The sequence below is a fragment of the Pseudorca crassidens genome, chromosome 18, assembly GCF_039906515.1.
Source record: "Pseudorca crassidens isolate mPseCra1 chromosome 18, mPseCra1.hap1, whole genome shotgun sequence".
In the NCBI taxonomy this organism is placed as follows: Eukaryota; Metazoa; Chordata; class Mammalia; order Artiodactyla; family Delphinidae; genus Pseudorca; species Pseudorca crassidens.
Window position 1 is genome coordinate 12,386,426 of NC_090313.1, and position 17,593 is coordinate 12,404,018.

At 43.0% G+C, this 17,593-nt stretch overlaps 1 protein-coding gene across 33 annotated transcripts in view; it reads left to right on the plus strand.

Moving 5' to 3' along the window:
- DOCK9 (dedicator of cytokinesis 9) overlaps positions 1-17,593 on the plus strand; it is a 282,686-nt gene that overhangs the window by 132,869 nt on the left and 132,224 nt on the right. For all 33 annotated transcript variants that reach the window (XR_010936755.1, XR_010936756.1, XM_067712884.1 and 30 more), the window contains exon 3: positions 16,402-16,491. Coding sequence is in view for 31 of the 33 variants with exons in the window: in XM_067712884.1 (XP_067568985.1) it covers positions 16,402-16,491 (90 nt within the window). In the remaining 2 variants the exon portion in view is untranslated. The remainder of the gene's footprint in view (positions 1-16,401; positions 16,492-17,593) is intronic.

Here is a 17,593-nt window from a genome sequence, read left to right on the forward strand (position 1 = left end):
ATAACAACTTCTCTGGGGATACCAGACACAAATATTCTAGGAACGGCAGAGAACTCACTGACATTCTGCTGGCCAAGATTGAATGAACAGTGTTAAGTTCTGCTTGGGGGAAGTTTTTTCAAAGATTAAGGAGCTTGAATTTCAGCTTTCATCCCCATCACAGTAATTGTGATGGGGCACAGTGAAGTTTGGATAGTTTTTTTTTTCTAGGAGACTCCTGTATTCTAATCCAGTAAGGTTATATGCTTTCTTGCTAAATTGTTTGATGATTTTAATAACTGTCTAGTTAGTGGAATGAGCCAAATGTCTTAGTGATGTCACAGATTCCTTCTGTCTGTCCCTGCATTTTTAGGCAGAATGGGAGCAGAATTATTATTGTATTATTAGAGGCAGAGGGAACAGATTAGATCAGGGGAAAGTATTTTACTTCGTATGGAAAAATGGTAGCAAGTTGGTTAGGAAGTGGGTCAGATAGTGAGCAAAATGCATAGTGGGGTTGATTTGCAATACTATATTTACTAGTTAAACAATATTAGTTACCTGTTAGGATAATAGAATTTGGTGTGAAGTCCTGTCAACTATATTCAAAATGACAATTTACTAAACTATAGGTGTGCATAGTGATGATAACATTTGTACAGGTCGCAAGTAGACCCATGTTGGTATTGGTCAGCCCCTAAGAACGTCTGAGTTCTCTGAAAATGAGCCTTATGGAGATAAGGTTTGTTGTTGGGTGTACTCGTCTAAGGTGGGAGAAGAGGGTTTAAAAGAAAAAAACCCGAGAGACAGAGTCAATGTGAATTTTAAAAAGGCAAAAGGACAGTTCTCAGCTGTCAGAATATTTATGAAGTGAAGTTTTATCTGCCAAGATTGGGGTAGGAATACCGTGGCTCATATAGACTACGCTTGCTTTTTTTTTCAGAATCAGACCCTGGCGCTTTGGGGTCGTTCTGTTCTGTCTCTACCCTGGCTTTATGGTTCTCCTTCCCGGCAATATCATCTCTTCTTTCCCATCCTTCTAGAACCTTCTCACCCTTTGAGGCCACTTCAAATCCCCTGTCTTTTGAAGTTGTTCAAATCCACAGTAATTTTTTCCCCATTCTCTTAGTTCCTCTAATACTTACTGTCTACATTGTTACATGAATACCTGAGTGCGTTGTCTAGAGCTTTTCAGTAATGGCTTCTCACGCTTTTTGTGTTCAAGTGTCCCCACCCGTGCTGTGGCCCTGAGGACGGGGCTGTGCTTGTGCCTCTGTCACCTCCCTCCCCACCCATCCACCTCCACATCCACATGACCTCTGTACACTGGATGCCAGGCTTGGGTGCTTCTGGCTTCATATAAAATCTGTAAAGGTATTATGAACATTAATTAGTTAGTTTTCTTTGATTCATGAAGGGACTATGAATACCAGTGAGCACATGTGGAAATGCCAGTGACTAGAATTGTAAAACTTTTTGCTGCGCCAATGATTTGGTCTGGTGGAAAATTAGGTAATTTTTGAAATAAAAATAAAATGGGGGCTTCCCTGATGGCGCAGTGGTTGAGAGTCCGCCTGCCGATGCAGGGGACACGGGTTCGTGCCCCAGTCCGGGAAGATCCCACATGCCGCGGAGCAGCTGGGCCCGTGAGCCGTGGCCGCTGAGCCTGCGCGTCCGGAGCCTGTGCTCCGCAGCGGGAGAGGCCACAACAGTGAGAGGCCCGCGTACCGCAAAAAAATAAAAGTAAAAAAATAAAATGGAAGCGAAACAGAGTCATAAAAGAAGCACACTTTCTGGTGACTAATGGACCTTTATTGTTCTTAAAGTTTTGTGGCCTCTTCAAGTTTACTTGGCAAAACTCTGAGAACTTACTTTTCCGTGGGTAAATAATAGGTAAACTTTAACAGGCAATTAGACAGAGATGATAACCTTTAAGATTAAAATGTTTTAGATCAAGGAAGGTAAGTTGAGGGACTTCCCTGGTGGTCCAGTGGTTAAGACTCTGCACTTCCAATGCAGGGGGCATGGGTTCGATCCCTGGTTGGGGAACTGAGATCCCACATGCTGTGTGGTGAGGCCAAAAAAAAAAGAAAAAAGAAAGGTAAGTTGACTTATTGCTTAAGAAATGACAGATCTAAGCATAACTGTAAATAATGCCCAGGGCTCCTCCCTTTCCTGTCAGAGACACAGAATTCCATGTGAGTCTGGCCGTTGATTTCCAATCAAGGTTCTCCTCCTTCAGGTGGAAGCCTTTTACTGGATGATACTGTTGGTGGTGACATTCTTAACTGCTGGCATCAATCCACTGACTCTATAGCTGGCTTTTGAGCTCCTTGTATCCTGGCTTGTTACACAGCTTACTAATGTTTGTGCAATTTTATAAAGTGATAGAATATGGAAAAGGTAGTAAACAGTAAAAAAGGACGTCGGGAGGCAATTTATGGATACCATTTATATTTCACAAACATTAGACTTTGGTGTCTGATATAAACTAACAAGGCATAGAGTTTGTATGAAAGAAATAAAGAGAGAATGTCATATTCCACTTCTGGGGATATACCCAAAAGAATTGAAAGCAGAGACTCAAAGAGATACTTGTACATCCATGTTCCTAATGGGATTATTCACAATAGCCCAAAGGAAGAAAAAACTCAAGTGTCCATCAACGGGCAAATGGATAAACAAATTGTGTATATGCACAATGGAATATTATTCAGCCTTAAAAAGGAAGGAAGTTCTGATACATGCTGCAACATGGATGAACTTGGAGGACATTACGCTAATTGAAATGAGTCAGAAAAGGACAAATATTGTACATGGATGAACTTGGAGGACATTACGCTAATTGAAATGAGTCAAAAAAGGACACTGCGCTAATTGAAATGAGTCAAAAAAGGACAAATATTGTATCCCACTTGCATGAGATACCTAGAATAGTCAAATTTATCCAGACAGAAAGTGGAATGGTGGTTGCCAGGAGATGGAGGAGGGGGGATGGAGAGTTAATTATTTAATGGCTACAGATTTCAGTTTTGCAAGATGAAAAGAGTTCTATGCATGGATGGTGGTGACAGCTGTACAGTAATGAGGATATTCTTAACGCTACTGAATTGTACTCTTAACAGTGGTTGACATGTACGTTTTATGTTGTGGACATTATACCACAATGTAGAAAAAAGAGCAGGATGTTACGGGTTTTCTGTGCTGTACAGACGTGAAATTGTTGTCTTCCTGGAAGTTGTGTGAGAAGTTAGGGCAAGGAGTGTCTCTCGGGTGTTCTTGCTATTGACATTTCATGGTGTATCATCAATGTCAAATCTCTTTAGCAAGAGAATTTAAAAGATGGGAAAATTATTAATAATTGGCAACTCTAGAAATTTTCACTTTTGGAAAAGTTTAGATACAGGAGAATCCTAGAGTGTTCTCAGCATTGTATCGAAAAATGTGGTCAATCCATTTCCCTTTAAATAACATCCTGATTTTTATTTTTCTTCTGTTTCTTTTCCTCTTCTGCTTACATGAGACTGATAATGATCTACAAACCACTGACCTGAAAAGGAAACCAGGCCCCACTACTTACAAAGGGGCTGGAAGTCCCTCATCTCATTTCCCATCTGTCCTTTTGAAAAGAAAGAATTTTTTTTTTCCACAGTGTTTTGTCCTTGCTGTTTATTATATGCTGCCAAAAAATAATCTCAATACTTTGTTTTGGGCTTTTTATTGGAAAGTGTTCTTTTGATAAAGTTCCTCAAAATTTTTATCGGTCTGCATTCAGTGGCCAACAATGTCAGTTTCTGTGAACATTGTGGGTTTTGGGTTATTAGTTCATGTCTAGGATTGAACCTACCTGAAAAATCTAGATAAATAATGCTTCCAAATTGACGTTGTCCAGACCTTCAGGAGATGAGGATTTTAATTCCAGGTCAAGAATTCTGCCTTTTACAGAAAACAGTGACAGGTCATTTTTTTTTTTTTTTATCATCAAGTATGTCTTAAAAAGAAAAGCTTATTTTTTGGATAGCACTGATCAGCTGAGTTGAAGAGTGTGTTTATTTAGCATATAGTTTAGAGTTATACTCTTTGTGCAAAGAGCTCAGACAGGGTTCCTGCTTTCGAATTGCTCAAAACTTAGGAGAGAAGATATTAAATTAATATTAATAATAAGAAGGAGAATGTGACCACTGTCATGACAAATTGAATCCCATGGGAATTTATTCTTGGAACATTGAGATAGTGGGGCGTCCAGGTGCTGAGCCCTTAAAGTGGTTGGAAATGCAGAAGTCCAGCCTAAGAGAGAAGCCAGGGTTATCAATCTGGGCTCACCTGCAGAAATGTGAGACAGCGGCCACAGGGACTGAGAGCATGAGAGTGCCCTCCAGGGGACTGAGTCTTGGGGAACACCTTCATCTAGGAGGAAGCGGGGGTGGGAATCAGATACAGAAAGTGGGAAAAGGACCAGGAAACTGGGGGGCCCTGGAAGGGAGTGAGAGGCGTTTTGAAGAAGGCAGGCAAAAAGAGCAGACCGTCATGCGCTCCTGCTACTGGCGTGGGAGAATGGTCCTCGGAGTTGATAGCTAGGGCATCATTGCCTGTGATGGTCGTTTCTTGTGAGGGCTGAAGAAGCGAGTGCATGGGGCACAGAGGTTAGCGTTAAATGGTAGCAGAGAGAAGGGATCATCGTAAGTCAGAGCAATAACAGGAGGTTTTATCAAGACTGAGAGAATGAGCTAGGAAGAGAAGTCCAGGAATGAGGAAGAGATTGAAGATGCAAGCTCTGGGGGTGCGTTTTGAAGCAAGGCTCTTTAGGAGGCCCTGTGGGGATGGAATGAAGGGTCTCTGCAGGAAGAGTTCAGGAAGGAGAGAGAGTTCTGTCTCTGAATGGGAAGGAGAGGATTGGGTATTTGAGAAATTTAGAGGCGGATTGGGCTGAGGGAGCTAATGTCAGGTTGGCCCAGGTGAAGAGCAGCCTGGGGGCGAGTCAGGAGGGTTTGGAAAGCAGGCTACGGGGCTTGGGATGGGGAGGGCGTAACAGTAAGAGTCATCAGTCAGTACCCCTACTGCTGTAACTGTGGCCACCGCCCTCATCCCTTCTTACCTTGGTTAATCCTATCAGGTCTTCCAGATCCTATCCTTGCCCTTCCTCCTGTCTATGCTAACAGAGTAGCCAGAGTGATCTTTTAAAAACTAAGTTTCAAGGTAGGTCCGATGACCTCACCCAGGGAAGTCTTACTGTGGCCGTGCTCTTGTCCACCGCACCTCTCTGACCAGTCGCCTTCCCACTCTCTGCTGCAGCCATACTGGCCTCTGTGGGGCTCCTCTGTCACTCCAGGCAGCCTCCTGCCCCAGGGCCTCTTCTCAGGCTGTTCCTCTTTCCAGAGAGTTCTTTATCCAGCTCTCACTCACTCACTGCAGGCCTTTCTCCAGTTCTTACTTCTCCGTGAGGCCCTTGCCTGCTGCCATGCCCTTCACCCTCTTGGCGTTCCAGGTCCTCTTTACCTTGCTCTGTTTTCTTTCTTCCTCAGCATATTACTTACCTGCTTCTAAGATACTCACATGTTTGTTGTTTATTCATGTGAACCCTGTGAGGGTGGGGATCTCAGTCGTATTCACTGATGTTTCCCGAGCACACAGGACACATGGCACAGAGTAGGAATTCAAGAAGTGCTCATTGAATGGAAGAAGTGAGTGAGAGAAAGAGAGAGTGAGAATGTATGAATCACCAACCAAGAGCGGGCTCCTTCCACCTAAGATTTTGATGAAATCAGCCTTGTTGGGAATGTTAACAGCTTAAGAACAGAGAAAAGAAAACAAAGGATGGGGGTTAAGATGGCAAAGGGGTGGGCGTGGAGCTGCGGGACCCAAAAACGCGGAAGCTGAGTCCTCAGGACTCTCGGCTGCTGGGGAGTGTTCAGAGGTGGATGTTGGATGGGGAGGAGAAGACACGGGAGGACCCTGAGGATGAACAAGCTGAAGTGCCTGGTGCAGGGGAGCTAGAGGGATGGAAGGTGGCGCTGGGAGAAGGGACGTTGCTGTGTTTGTCATCCCAAGGTGGAGTGCTGGGTAGGCAGCGTGGAGTGTGGGTGACTGTGGAGGGCCCACAGGAAAGGTGAACTGACATGTGTGAGCACTGAATAATTGTTGGATAGAAATTCAGAAGATTAATAGACGTGAAAATGTTCAGCCCAACTACCAGGTCCAATGAATTTAAATGATATATAAAATCAAACTGAAATAAGAAGTAAGTTATGGGTATAGCTCCTCAAATGACTATTTTGAACATTTAATGTAAGCTCGACATGGATCCTTAGGCCCTTGGAAGGTATATATTGTAACCTTTCTTGTTAGAAATGCAGCAGGAAAAGAAGTGATTTAGGAACCTTGGTCATTATTATTACCTTGACTGTTACATTTGTTCCTTAATTTGTTAAAACCTTTGTGTTCAGCTCACCCACTTTAAAGGAATATCAGCCTTGGAAGTATGCCAATTCAGTGTTCCTTTGGTGACGGGGAAAATTGCTTTTGAAAATCAGCTTCTATATCAGATTCTCAATCAGAAAATACAGAAATATATTGAAGAACCATAATTAACTTTGATTTGTGCCATCCTTTCTAAATGAAGGTAGCAGCCTTGTAGGGTAGGAGGACAGTCTGGCCATAACCAGTGAGGTTCAGCTGATGTGACACCCAGGTGGGTACTCTGGTCTTCCTCACTGCCCACGGGTGTACCTCTGGGTCCCTGTGCTCTGTGCAAGCAGAGGAGGCCCGTTCTTCAGTGGAGGGTGGCCCATGCCATGCTCCATGGGATGCAACTCTAGGGGACATGATTGATGCGCGTTCTTTGTTCTCCTAGGGAGCTGGGGCGTTCATACAGAATGCGGTGTGATGGTGCGCCAGCAGCTGGGCACCTCAGGGAGCTGTGGTGCCTTTTGTGAACACCATTAGAGGAAAAACTTGTCAGGTTGATTTCTATGTTTACTAGCACTTTAGACATTTTCTTCATTTTTCCTCAAGACAGCCGGGTGAGGGAAGTAGTTCTTTCCCCCCCCCCCACCATACCGGCAATGTATGACATGATTTTTGTTAGAAACACCATGTAGTGCTTAGGAAAACTTATGATCGAGTGGGGAGTTAAGATTACCTACATAAATAACTAGATGAAATAAAACACACACACACAAAATATTACCTTCATAAGTGAATCTAAGATTTTATTCTCTTCTCAGGTAGAATAAAAGATACTGGATGAGTCTAGTAGTCCATTACTGTATGCATGTTTTCCCCATATCAGGTCACATTTTCTTTCCTTCCTCCCTCCCTCCCTTCTGTCTCACTCACTCTCTTTCTTTCTTTTTCAAATTTTCTTTGCTTTTTAAAAATAACGTTTGCTCACATTTTAAATAGGTCAGAGAGACCAGTGAAGGTTCTACAGTGAGTGGAATTGGGTAAGCACAGACCTCATGTGTAACCAGTGACGGGTAGAAGGACACTTTTATCTATGTGATTCATGTATATGTCTTAGGTTATTAAACACTACTCAGAGGCATTGACAGAGGAAGATTTGAGCCAAGATGAAATCTTAAGACAGTGCAAGCAGTGGAGATTTATTTATACCGTATCTCTAGCATTCACTGAAAATCATTCTTTATTATGGTTATTTGTAACTATAAGACTTTATTATTTTCTCCCCAAATAGAAAATAAAACCTCTGTGAGAGTGGCAAACCATAGTTGTTGTTTTTTTATTATAAACCATAGCTTTTTGAAAATTCACCTTTGCATTTGTGATGTTCCTACAACAGTGCTTAATTCGTGGTAAGCATTTAATATGTTTTGAGTAAATGGATGGATTTGAGATCTCGGCACCAGCTGCCTTTGTGGTCGTAAGGGCACAGCTCAAGGTGGTGGGTCAAGGGAGTAGAAGAGAGGCAGACATGTTTGCATGCAAAAACAAAACTCAGAAGTCCTTCAAGAAAAAGAAAAGCTGGGTTTTGGTCTCAGAATCATCAGATGCCATTTAACATATTACTAGGCACACACTCGTGGTTCCTACAACCTGAATGGGTCCTGCTGTGTCCATACCTCTGCCTTTTCCTACCAGGGTTGCCTGGCAGAACCTGGGCCCTGCCGAGTGTCCTGTGTGGGTTTGATGGACCTTGCATCAGCAGCACCCTTGAGTGTGTGCCTGATATCCAGTGAGGACAAATTAAGGGAGTTCCGTGAAGTTCCCTGATGTCAGAAGTCCTCCAATCAGGACTTCCCCATCTGCTTAGCATTTTATCCGCAAAGCATAACCTCTGCTCCACTGTGTGTAAGATAGGACTTTGCCTGGCGTCCCAGGCTTTGAAGGGCTGCTCTGAGCAGACCGTCCTGGCGGTGCTGGTAAATGCGCAGAGGGGCTTGTGTGAAATTATCCTTGATGCACGAGCGAGGCCTTACGTGTGAATGAAGGCGTGTGCCTCCCTAAGGCAAGTCCTGAAAGGAAACTTCATTGGGATATTGGAAGTATATAAATAATGGACATGTTTTAACGTGAAGCATATTCACTACGCTAGGTATTCGCACAAAGGTATGGTGTTTTTAACAACTAAAATTGCATTCTAAAGAAGACATAGGGAACCATACACAGACAACTAGAAAATGAAAGAAGCTACACTTGCCTACCCCTTCCTCAAGGCTCTGTTACCAAATAGAATGGTAGTTGTTCTAGACAATAGGGTAGTGGCAAGACCTGAGATGTAGTCATCTGGGTCTAGATTTTAGCCCCAGGTCTGTCTGTCATTAATCTGGGTATTTCAGTAAGCCATAAACCTTCCTAAAATTCACCTTTCCTTTTTTTTTTTTTTTTTAAATGATGCTCCCATGTAAATTCACCTTTCTTAACCTGTAATTCAGGGATAACATTTGCCCTAAAATTGGGGTTCTCATTAGATGTGTGAGAATCCAAAGAGATACCACCATTCAAGGAAGCTCTTTGTACACACTGGCTGATGCCCGCCAGGCAGCAGGGAGGGAGCTGAGTGCCCAGGATGCTTAGTGGAGTCTCCTTCCTCTCCTCTAGGTAACATCGTTTTATTTTTGAGGTTGGCAGTTTTTAGTTGCAAAGTCATATGATGTGGAGCAGGCTGAGCCCCTTACTCATGGGGAAGCTGGACCTGCCACCTGTCCACTCAGGGGGCTGCAAGGCCTCTCCTGGTTTTCTGGATAGCCAGCCCCGCCCTCACTTCTGCAGTGATACTTAAGTGATTAGAGGGATTTCCCTGCTGGCGCAGCGGTTAAGAATCCGCCTGCCAGTTCCGGAGACATGAGTTTGAGCCCTGGTCCGGGAAGATCCCACATGCCGCGGAGCAGCTAAGCCCGTGTGCCACAACTACTAAGCCTGTGCTCTAGAGCCCACGAGCCACAACTACTGAGCCCACGTGCCACAACTACTGAAGGCTGTGTGCCTAGAGCCCGTGCTCCACAACAAGAGAAACCACCGCAACGAGAAGCCCGCGCACTGTGACGAAGAGTAACCCCCGCTTGCTGCAGCTAGAGAAAGCCCGCGCGCAGCAACAAAGACCCAACGCAGCCAAAAATAAATAAATTTATTAAAAAAAAAAAAAAGAAACCAGCTTCTCTGTAATACCAAACACCCCCCGCCCCCCAATTGATGAGTCTGGTCATTAAGGGTTTTGAACATTTAACTTATTTAGTTATAATTTACTGCATTTGACCAAGCTGTTATGTAATACATAATTTGGGGGGTTTTCAAGGTAGCAGAGTGAAATTTTTATGACTATCAAAGGTCTACTGACATTTATAAATGTACATATATGACACTTTAGGAAACAGGACACTATGCAGTGACAGAGCTACCTGATGTCTCACCAGTTGCTAAGACACTGTCTCATTCGGAGCCCCAAGTGATTCCATTTAAAAGCCCTGACTGCCCATTCATTCAGACATTCAGGTTAGGCCAGACGTTATGTAAGGGTGTTGGAGAAGCAAAGATGACTAGCACAGTCTGAGGTTCTTGAGTCTGGTGGGCGATGCAGCAAGGTTTCTGAGTAATTTCCACAGAACTGCGTGTGTGCCATGTGCTGCAGGAGGTGGGAGTGAGCAGCCCTGCAGCCAGGCGCAGGGGCTGCTACGTTAGGGAGTCAGAAGTAGCCCGCGTGCTGGAGGGTCAGAGACGGGCAGGAGAGGAGTCCAGAGAAGTCAGTACCATGGGTCACCAAAGGTCAGGTCATGCTGAGGAGTCTGGACTTTATTCTCATGGCAGTGGTGGTGGGGGTCCTTGAAAGGATTCAAGCTGAGGCATGACGCTATTGATAAGAGTTTCAGAAAGATGACTGGCAGCTGTGCAGAGGGCTGGTTGAGGGAAGGCAGACATCCCCGTCAGGGAGGGTGCCACACTGAGGTTCACACAAGAGCCCCCTAAATCGGTGCGTTGTCATGGGGATGTACAGCAAGGAAAGTCCTTGACGGCACAGGGTGATGCTGTTGAGGGAAGAGAGAGAGACAGTTAAAGATGGAAACCTGGGCACCGGGCAGGGACTAGTGAAGAGGAGCTGTCAGAGAGAGGCAGAGAGATGTCCGTTTCTCTGCCCATATTAGGCTCCGTCCTTGTAATGTTTTAGTTTCTCGGGAGTTGTTTTTTATTAAGTCCCTCCAGAAACCTAAGTGGACATCTTTCTCTGGACCCTTGTCTTGTCCCCTGCCCTGTTTGTTTCTTGATTATTAGTGCATTAAACATTGAGAATCCTCAGGAAACCGCTTCCCTGGAAATGGACTTGTCTGACCTTCATGGAACACTGTGGGTCTGATCTCTGCAGTGAGATGCGGGGAACGCCCTGTGTGGATTTCAGTTTCCAGCCTAGCTTGGAACTGAATCCTCTCAAAAGCTAGTCATCTGCTCTGAAACAAATGCATCTGCCAGATATTTGGAAAGGTTCCATTACTGCTGTGCTCAGTAAGTTGCAGCTAAGTTCCCAGCCTTGTCTAAAGTGAGGTTTAATACTGTGCAGGATACAAAACGTTTAATGTACGGACATGCATCCAAGGGGGTATTTCCAGCAGATTCAGAGGGACCTAGAGACAGAGGGAGGAGGTGTTGAGAGCCGTCTCTCTAGCAGGGAGCAGTTGAAAATCCACTTGGTGCAGTTGAGCACAATAAAAATTCAACCCAGGGCTTACTCTTTAGCTAGGGAGATGGGCCATGCCCGCCTGAGAGCTCAGTCTTACCCAGACCACCTGGGCTTTGATTTCTGCCACATCCACTTGCCTCCCTTCACTGCGCCTTGGCCCCTCCTACCCTCACTCCCCAGGCCTCAAGGCCCATCTTAGAGGTAAGATGGCAGGAGCATAGGAATCCCTTCTCTCTCTCTGTTCTGCAGCCATACCTACTGACTGATTACTGAAGAGAACCCTCTTCACCTCTTCTGTGTCTCAGGTGGTACACTTTGGCCTCGCCTTCCTTCGGAGTTGTTCTGCTTAGGACACCCGAGGAGCAGCCACCTCTGAGCTCGCACTCCCTCCTGGGCTGCCCGTGATGTTTGTTTTCTGTCTGAGGGCGGACACTCCCTGCCCTGCGCTCCTTAGGGCAGGAGAGATGGGGAGAGTCCTTGTAGATACGCACAGCTGGCTCAGGTTACAGCCCACCCACTTCTCTGGGATTTTGTCTCCAGCTCATTGTTCCTGTGTCCCAGGGGAAGGGTGGGCCTTTTGTTTCAATGTCTGAATCGTAAGTCCTATAAAATATGATATATTAGACACCCAGTATATATGCATACTTCCCACCAGGAATTAAGAGGGTTGTTTTGTTATAGTTTAATGCCCATTGTAAAGTGATTAATAAAAAAAATCTGGTGCCTTATGAGTTGAGAGGATTAGAAAAATAAAGAAATGATGACACAAAAGAACATCTTCGTTAATACTAACGCCTGTATTTAAGTCTACAGAGTGAATCTTCCCTCCTTTTAATCCAATTCCTTTCATAAAAACACATTAAAACAATTCCTTTCATTAAAAAAGTAAGTGGGGTAATATGACTATAAATCAAAAAAGATACAGGGTATTCATCTTTTTTCTGGATGTCTTTTAAGTTTTTAGTTTCTCACAAAGCAATTCGTAGCACTCATAATAAACCACTTGTGAGAGAGAGACTTAGAATTCCATGGAACTATGGAGTTTTTAAACCACAAAGAAAACCTAGAGATCCTAGAAAATTCTGGATTTGGAAAGTTAAAACTTTCCTCCAAGATCACACAGCTAATTAGAGGCAGAGCTCAGATGAGAACTCAGGTTTCCTGGCTCTCAAGTCCAACCTCTTTCCAAGATCACTTCTCAAATTCTTCCATAGGAAGTTTAATTAAATTATGTGCTTCACATTGCTTGTGGTTTGAAACATGAGCTTCTTGGTATCCCAGCCTCAGTGGGGTCAAGGTAGCGTGTTAGCCAGCACCCTACGGAGGAAAGACAGAGCCCTGGCCAGGTTGGGGGCAGGAAGTTCATTAGTAAGAGGGATTCCAAGTTAAAGCTAAAGAAACAGGGCCACAGCAGGCCATCGGGGAAGAGCAGTGAGTGGTGAAGAAGAGGGGCAGGACATGCCCGGAAGGCCCTGGGGTTGTGCCCAGGTGAGGAAACGTGGTACCTCTGTATGTTCCCTTTAGGGACCCTGCTTCCCTGGGCTGAGCATCCCGCATTCCTGATTACGACTCATAGCCATTAAAGTGACCCCAGTTTTTGGAGGGAATCATTTCAACCAAGAGGAAAAATAAGTTTTTAAAATAAAAAAGGCTCTATTTGAAATTTGTCCTCCTAACTAGACTTGGAGATAGTTGTAAATTGTACCCTTTATATTCGGATCTGGGGGCACCTCTGCATTTCATCAGTTCATTCCATTAAAAAAAAAATGTCCCATAAAGATTGGCCTAGGCTCTCAGGTGTCCATGCATCATTATATAAGTCCTTTAGAAGAGGACTTCACCTTTTTCTCCTCCTTTTGCAGTCCTAAGTTACCTTTTCAATTAGTCCTAAAATTTTGTGGAAGGCCTCATAAGACTCACGCCCATACTTGGCCAAGGTAATTAAGGATTTCTGTGCGTCAAGCACTGCCAGTGTTTAACCTAAGAAACAATATTGACTGAAAATAATTGAATCTGTTATAGTTGCTAGAAGAAGGCTTTTATTTTTATTTTTGTTTTTTTGTGGTACGCGGGCCTCTCACTGCTGTGGCCGCTCCCGTTGCGGAGCACAGGCTCCAGACACGCAGGCTCAGTGGCCATGGCTCACGGGCCCAGCCGCTCTGCGGCATGTGGGATCTTCCCGGACCGGGGCACAAACCCGTGTCCCCTGCATCGGCAGGCGGACTCTCAACCACTGCGCCACCAGGGAAGCTGGGCTTTAAATTGTATTTTGTATTGTGAGATTTATATCCCAAAGGATGTTTGAGATGCTAGCTATGTTTAGATTTTAATTTTCAGATCTTATCACACTTCATAGTGTGCACTGTTTTTTTCCCCCTACCCCTTGCAGATGTACAGCTTTTTTAGTAGAATGGAAATAATTTATTTGCAAACAAAGGGATGGGACTGATGTTCTTTGAATGTCCACCTTGATGATGATTTATATAAGGTGGACACAGACCCATCTTTTAGCAGGAATATGATTTTAGTTAATAGTAAAGTAGGAAAGAATACCACAACCATGAAAAAGAAAATTAAGCTCATATTTGAGAAGAGTTTTAGTGTTCATTGAGTATAAATCTGCTGGTACTGATTTGGACTCTGTTATAAGCCAGATAAATAAAACTACAGAAATTTAATGTGAATCGATTTGACATACAGTAGACTATTACCTGAATGTGACTTTTAATACATAAAATATATGGAGAAGTTAAACAAACCAGAATACCATTTAATAATGTGCATTGAGAACTAGAATTAATAAGCAGATCAGAATATATTCATTGGCTGTGTGTTCTCTGATTAGGAGAGTCGAAATGGGAATTATGATAAACAAGTGGGTTAGTGAGGCTAAACTCAAAGCAGAAGGAACAAGAGGAAAGACCTTGGCAACTGGTGACATCAAACTGTGACTCCTCATTGGAGCCAAGTCCAGGAGTCCCCCAGTGGGTCACAGCCTGATGGATCCCAGCCTTTCCTATTAAATGATGACAAAGACATTGACAAAATTGCTTTGGTCATACAAGCCCTGTTCTTTCTGTTGGCTCATTCTTTCCCTAGTTAAAACCATTGACTAGGCTGTAGGTTGGTGCGGTTTTAGAGATGTTTAATTCAAGCTAATTAGAGTTTTAGGCAGTTTTTTCTTTGGCGTATATATTTTTAATTCTAGGACTTAATGGGTTTGCTTTTTATGTGTATGCAAAAAACTAATCTCATCTATTATGACTTGATTTTGTTATTTTAACTTTCTAAGGGTAGGCTTATCTTCACATTTCTCTTCCTTTTTGTACTAAACACAACTTGTACTCATCCTGTACAGTGTAGCGTAAGCATCTTTGCCTCAGTGCACGTCTTCATCTTCTTGATGTCCACTTCTCCTCCCTGTCGGATTTAGACTCCCCTCTTAGACTCTTTCCTCTCGTACCAGCCTGTGCTTCTGTGTTCTTCTTTCTTACACCCTTCTGGTATTGGTGGGTGGTAATAAACACATGGATGATTGGTTTAATTATGCCCAGTGCTCTCTTATCTGTTAAAAGTCATCTATCTTTAATGAGTAAAGTTGCTTTCTTTTTAAATTGAAAACGTAATGCACTTTGATCCACAATAATAAAAAGGTTTCATTTCCTATTATTTTTCTTACCTTAAAGGGGTGTTTGGAAAAGTGTCACATAATTAAAGTTTCTTGAGTTGGTAATTCCACTAGGAAAATTCTGTAATAAATTTTATTTCTTCCTAATGTTCTGATGGGGAATGAGCTGGAAATGACCCTAATAGTCCTATTTCTTGACCTGAGCCATTTCATGAACATTTTTAAAGTACGATAATTAGTTTCAAAAAATCGTGATAGACCCAAATAAATCAAGATAAGGACGCAGTAAGTGGGGGTATAGAATGTGTCCTTCTTTGAAGTGCACATAATTTCTTAATTCCCCTTTACTGGTATACCTGATTCTTAACAGTTTTGACAATCGATGTTTTACTTTGAAGTTTTTTGAATAGATTATGCCTCCAGTGCCTACTGTCATTCATCTCTATGGCATTTCATGGAACCAGGTGTGTAAGAAGGGTCACCATTTGTGACTTTCACAAAGAAGCCAAGAGCCAGGGTGTTGAAAGCCCTCGTGGAGGAGGCTGAATGAATTAAAAATTCACCTGTGAAGGACTTCGGTAGAGAACAGAGTTCCTTCCTTCTCTTCCTGTAGAATAAGGAAGCCTTATTGTAAAAGTAGGTTTTAAGATTGCTTTCAATGATGGTCACAGTGCAAGCAAAGAGTAAAGACAGGTGAAGCAGACACAACAGGGAGACAATACGGGCAGGAAATAAGATTATTTAAAAATGTATGCCCTGGAGTTCTTCCCCTGTGCTGGCAGAGGAGGGACCACAGATCTGACCCAAAGTTTCCTCCAATCTTAGGAAGAAGAAAAACAGATGGGACAGATGCTGGGAGATCCCAGCTTAGTAATTAGCCTCAGGAACCAATGGGATAGATTCTGTCAACAAGCTGGTTTCTTGTGTGCTGTTTTTATAACTATGATCTGTTAATAGTATCCAAGGATTACAGTCCATGGGAGAAAAAATCTAGAACATTCCTTCCTGAAGCCCAAGGCCTAGTTAACTCGAATTGACATTACAGTCCCTACACTAGTGTTAATTAGGGTAGATGTGTTGCTGCCTAAAGTCATGAGAGATTTTATTATTTAGAATAAGCATTTAAGCCTCATGAAACAGGAGCAGTTCTCAGTTACAGGAGGGAAGGTAGTGTTCACAGTCACAGATTCAGTCAACAAATATTAAGGACCTGCTACGGGTCCCACTGGGGATGTGGCAGTGAATAAGAACAGTTGTAAAAGGCAGTTAAGAGATGGATGTATAACAATGTGAATGTACTTAATGCCCCTGAACTGTACACTTAAAAATGGTTCAAATGGTGAATGTTATGTCTCTTTTACCACAGTTTTAAAACTGCCGCAATCCAGGCAAGTAAAAGGCAACTTCGTGGGACTAGATCAAGCACGTGGGGTGGGGGAGTGTTAGGGTCTCTGAAAGGGGCCTCTTTCCTGCCTGGAGGGGTCCTTGAGCCCGTGATCCAGAAGGACTTGGGAGCCACTGCCCCCACCTTTTGAAGTTTAAGGAGCCAACTGGAGTCTGGGGTCCACGGGGTGCGACTGCAGAGGAAGGGGAAGGGCCCCACTGCCCTGGGAGGCTGGCGCCTTAACGTCTTCACTTAACCGAGCGTGTCCTGGTGCTTCCTTCACAGACGGCCATCCTGAGACGACAGGGGCGGTACGTATGCTCCACCATCCCTGCCAACGCACAGCAGGAAGCTCAGAGCTTATTTGTTACAGAGGTAATGTATTTCTTCTATGCCTCCTCCCCTTTTAAAAATTTCAGTGATATTTTCAAGAAAGTGTCAAAGAGGTAATTACATTTTTATGGTGGAAGTTAGAATAGAAAAATAATAAGAAGTTTTCAGAGTCTGAAACTTGGACAGAAATGTCAACAGGGGTCAATTTGATGACAAAACATGAATTCTACAAAACTTATCTCATAGCCTTAGAATAGGAGTAACTTGTGAATGAACTCACTGGACACCTAGCAGACTTTGATATTGTTTTTTTGTGTGGTTTTTTTTGCTGGGTTTTTTTTTTTTTTTTACATCTTTATTGGAGTATAATTGCTTTACAATGGTGTTATATTGTTTTTAATGGAGACTCAGCATATGCATTTATGTATTCGTTGACTTCATTTATGTGTTTATACTTGTAATTTATTATCAAGATTAGTTCAATATTCATGAAGTACCAGGTAACAATGAGCAGAGCCTAACTACCCCTGATCAATATATGATTATTATTACTTTTGTTTGAACATACAGAAAACGACTCTTTCGTTAAGGAGGAAAGAAAAATTATTGCTTTGAGATTGCTTGCTTGTTCTGTCTTGAGGTGTTTGTTTCTTCCTACAGGTGCCTTTAGATAGGACGAACGAGTTAGATGTTTTAATTTTGTTTCTTGAAGTGCTCCTTCATTTAAAAAATAGTGTATTTTTATCCCCATTTTTCTAGTTGATATTTAGGAGCTAAATATGCCCATCAATAAATTTGCCCACTACAAGGAAGCTATGCTGTTCTAAGCAAAGGACCATTACAATAACAACATTTAGTTTCACTGAGATTTTTGAAAACTTGAATGTATAGTTAAAATTTTTGAAGTGTGTTGTTCTCTTAGCATTCTGAAAAGGTAACTTCTTGTCTTACCTCCTTTGCCACTCTATTCGTAATATTAATGCAAGACAAACACAGCCAAATATGTTTACAGAGTCTCAAATGTTTATTTTAAAGCAGGACATTAGGCGAACTGTCCTGCAGCCTGTTTTTGTAAAGAAGGGTACACTGCGGCACAGCTGCACCCATTTGCTCGCTCACATATGCCTGTGACTACTTCACATTA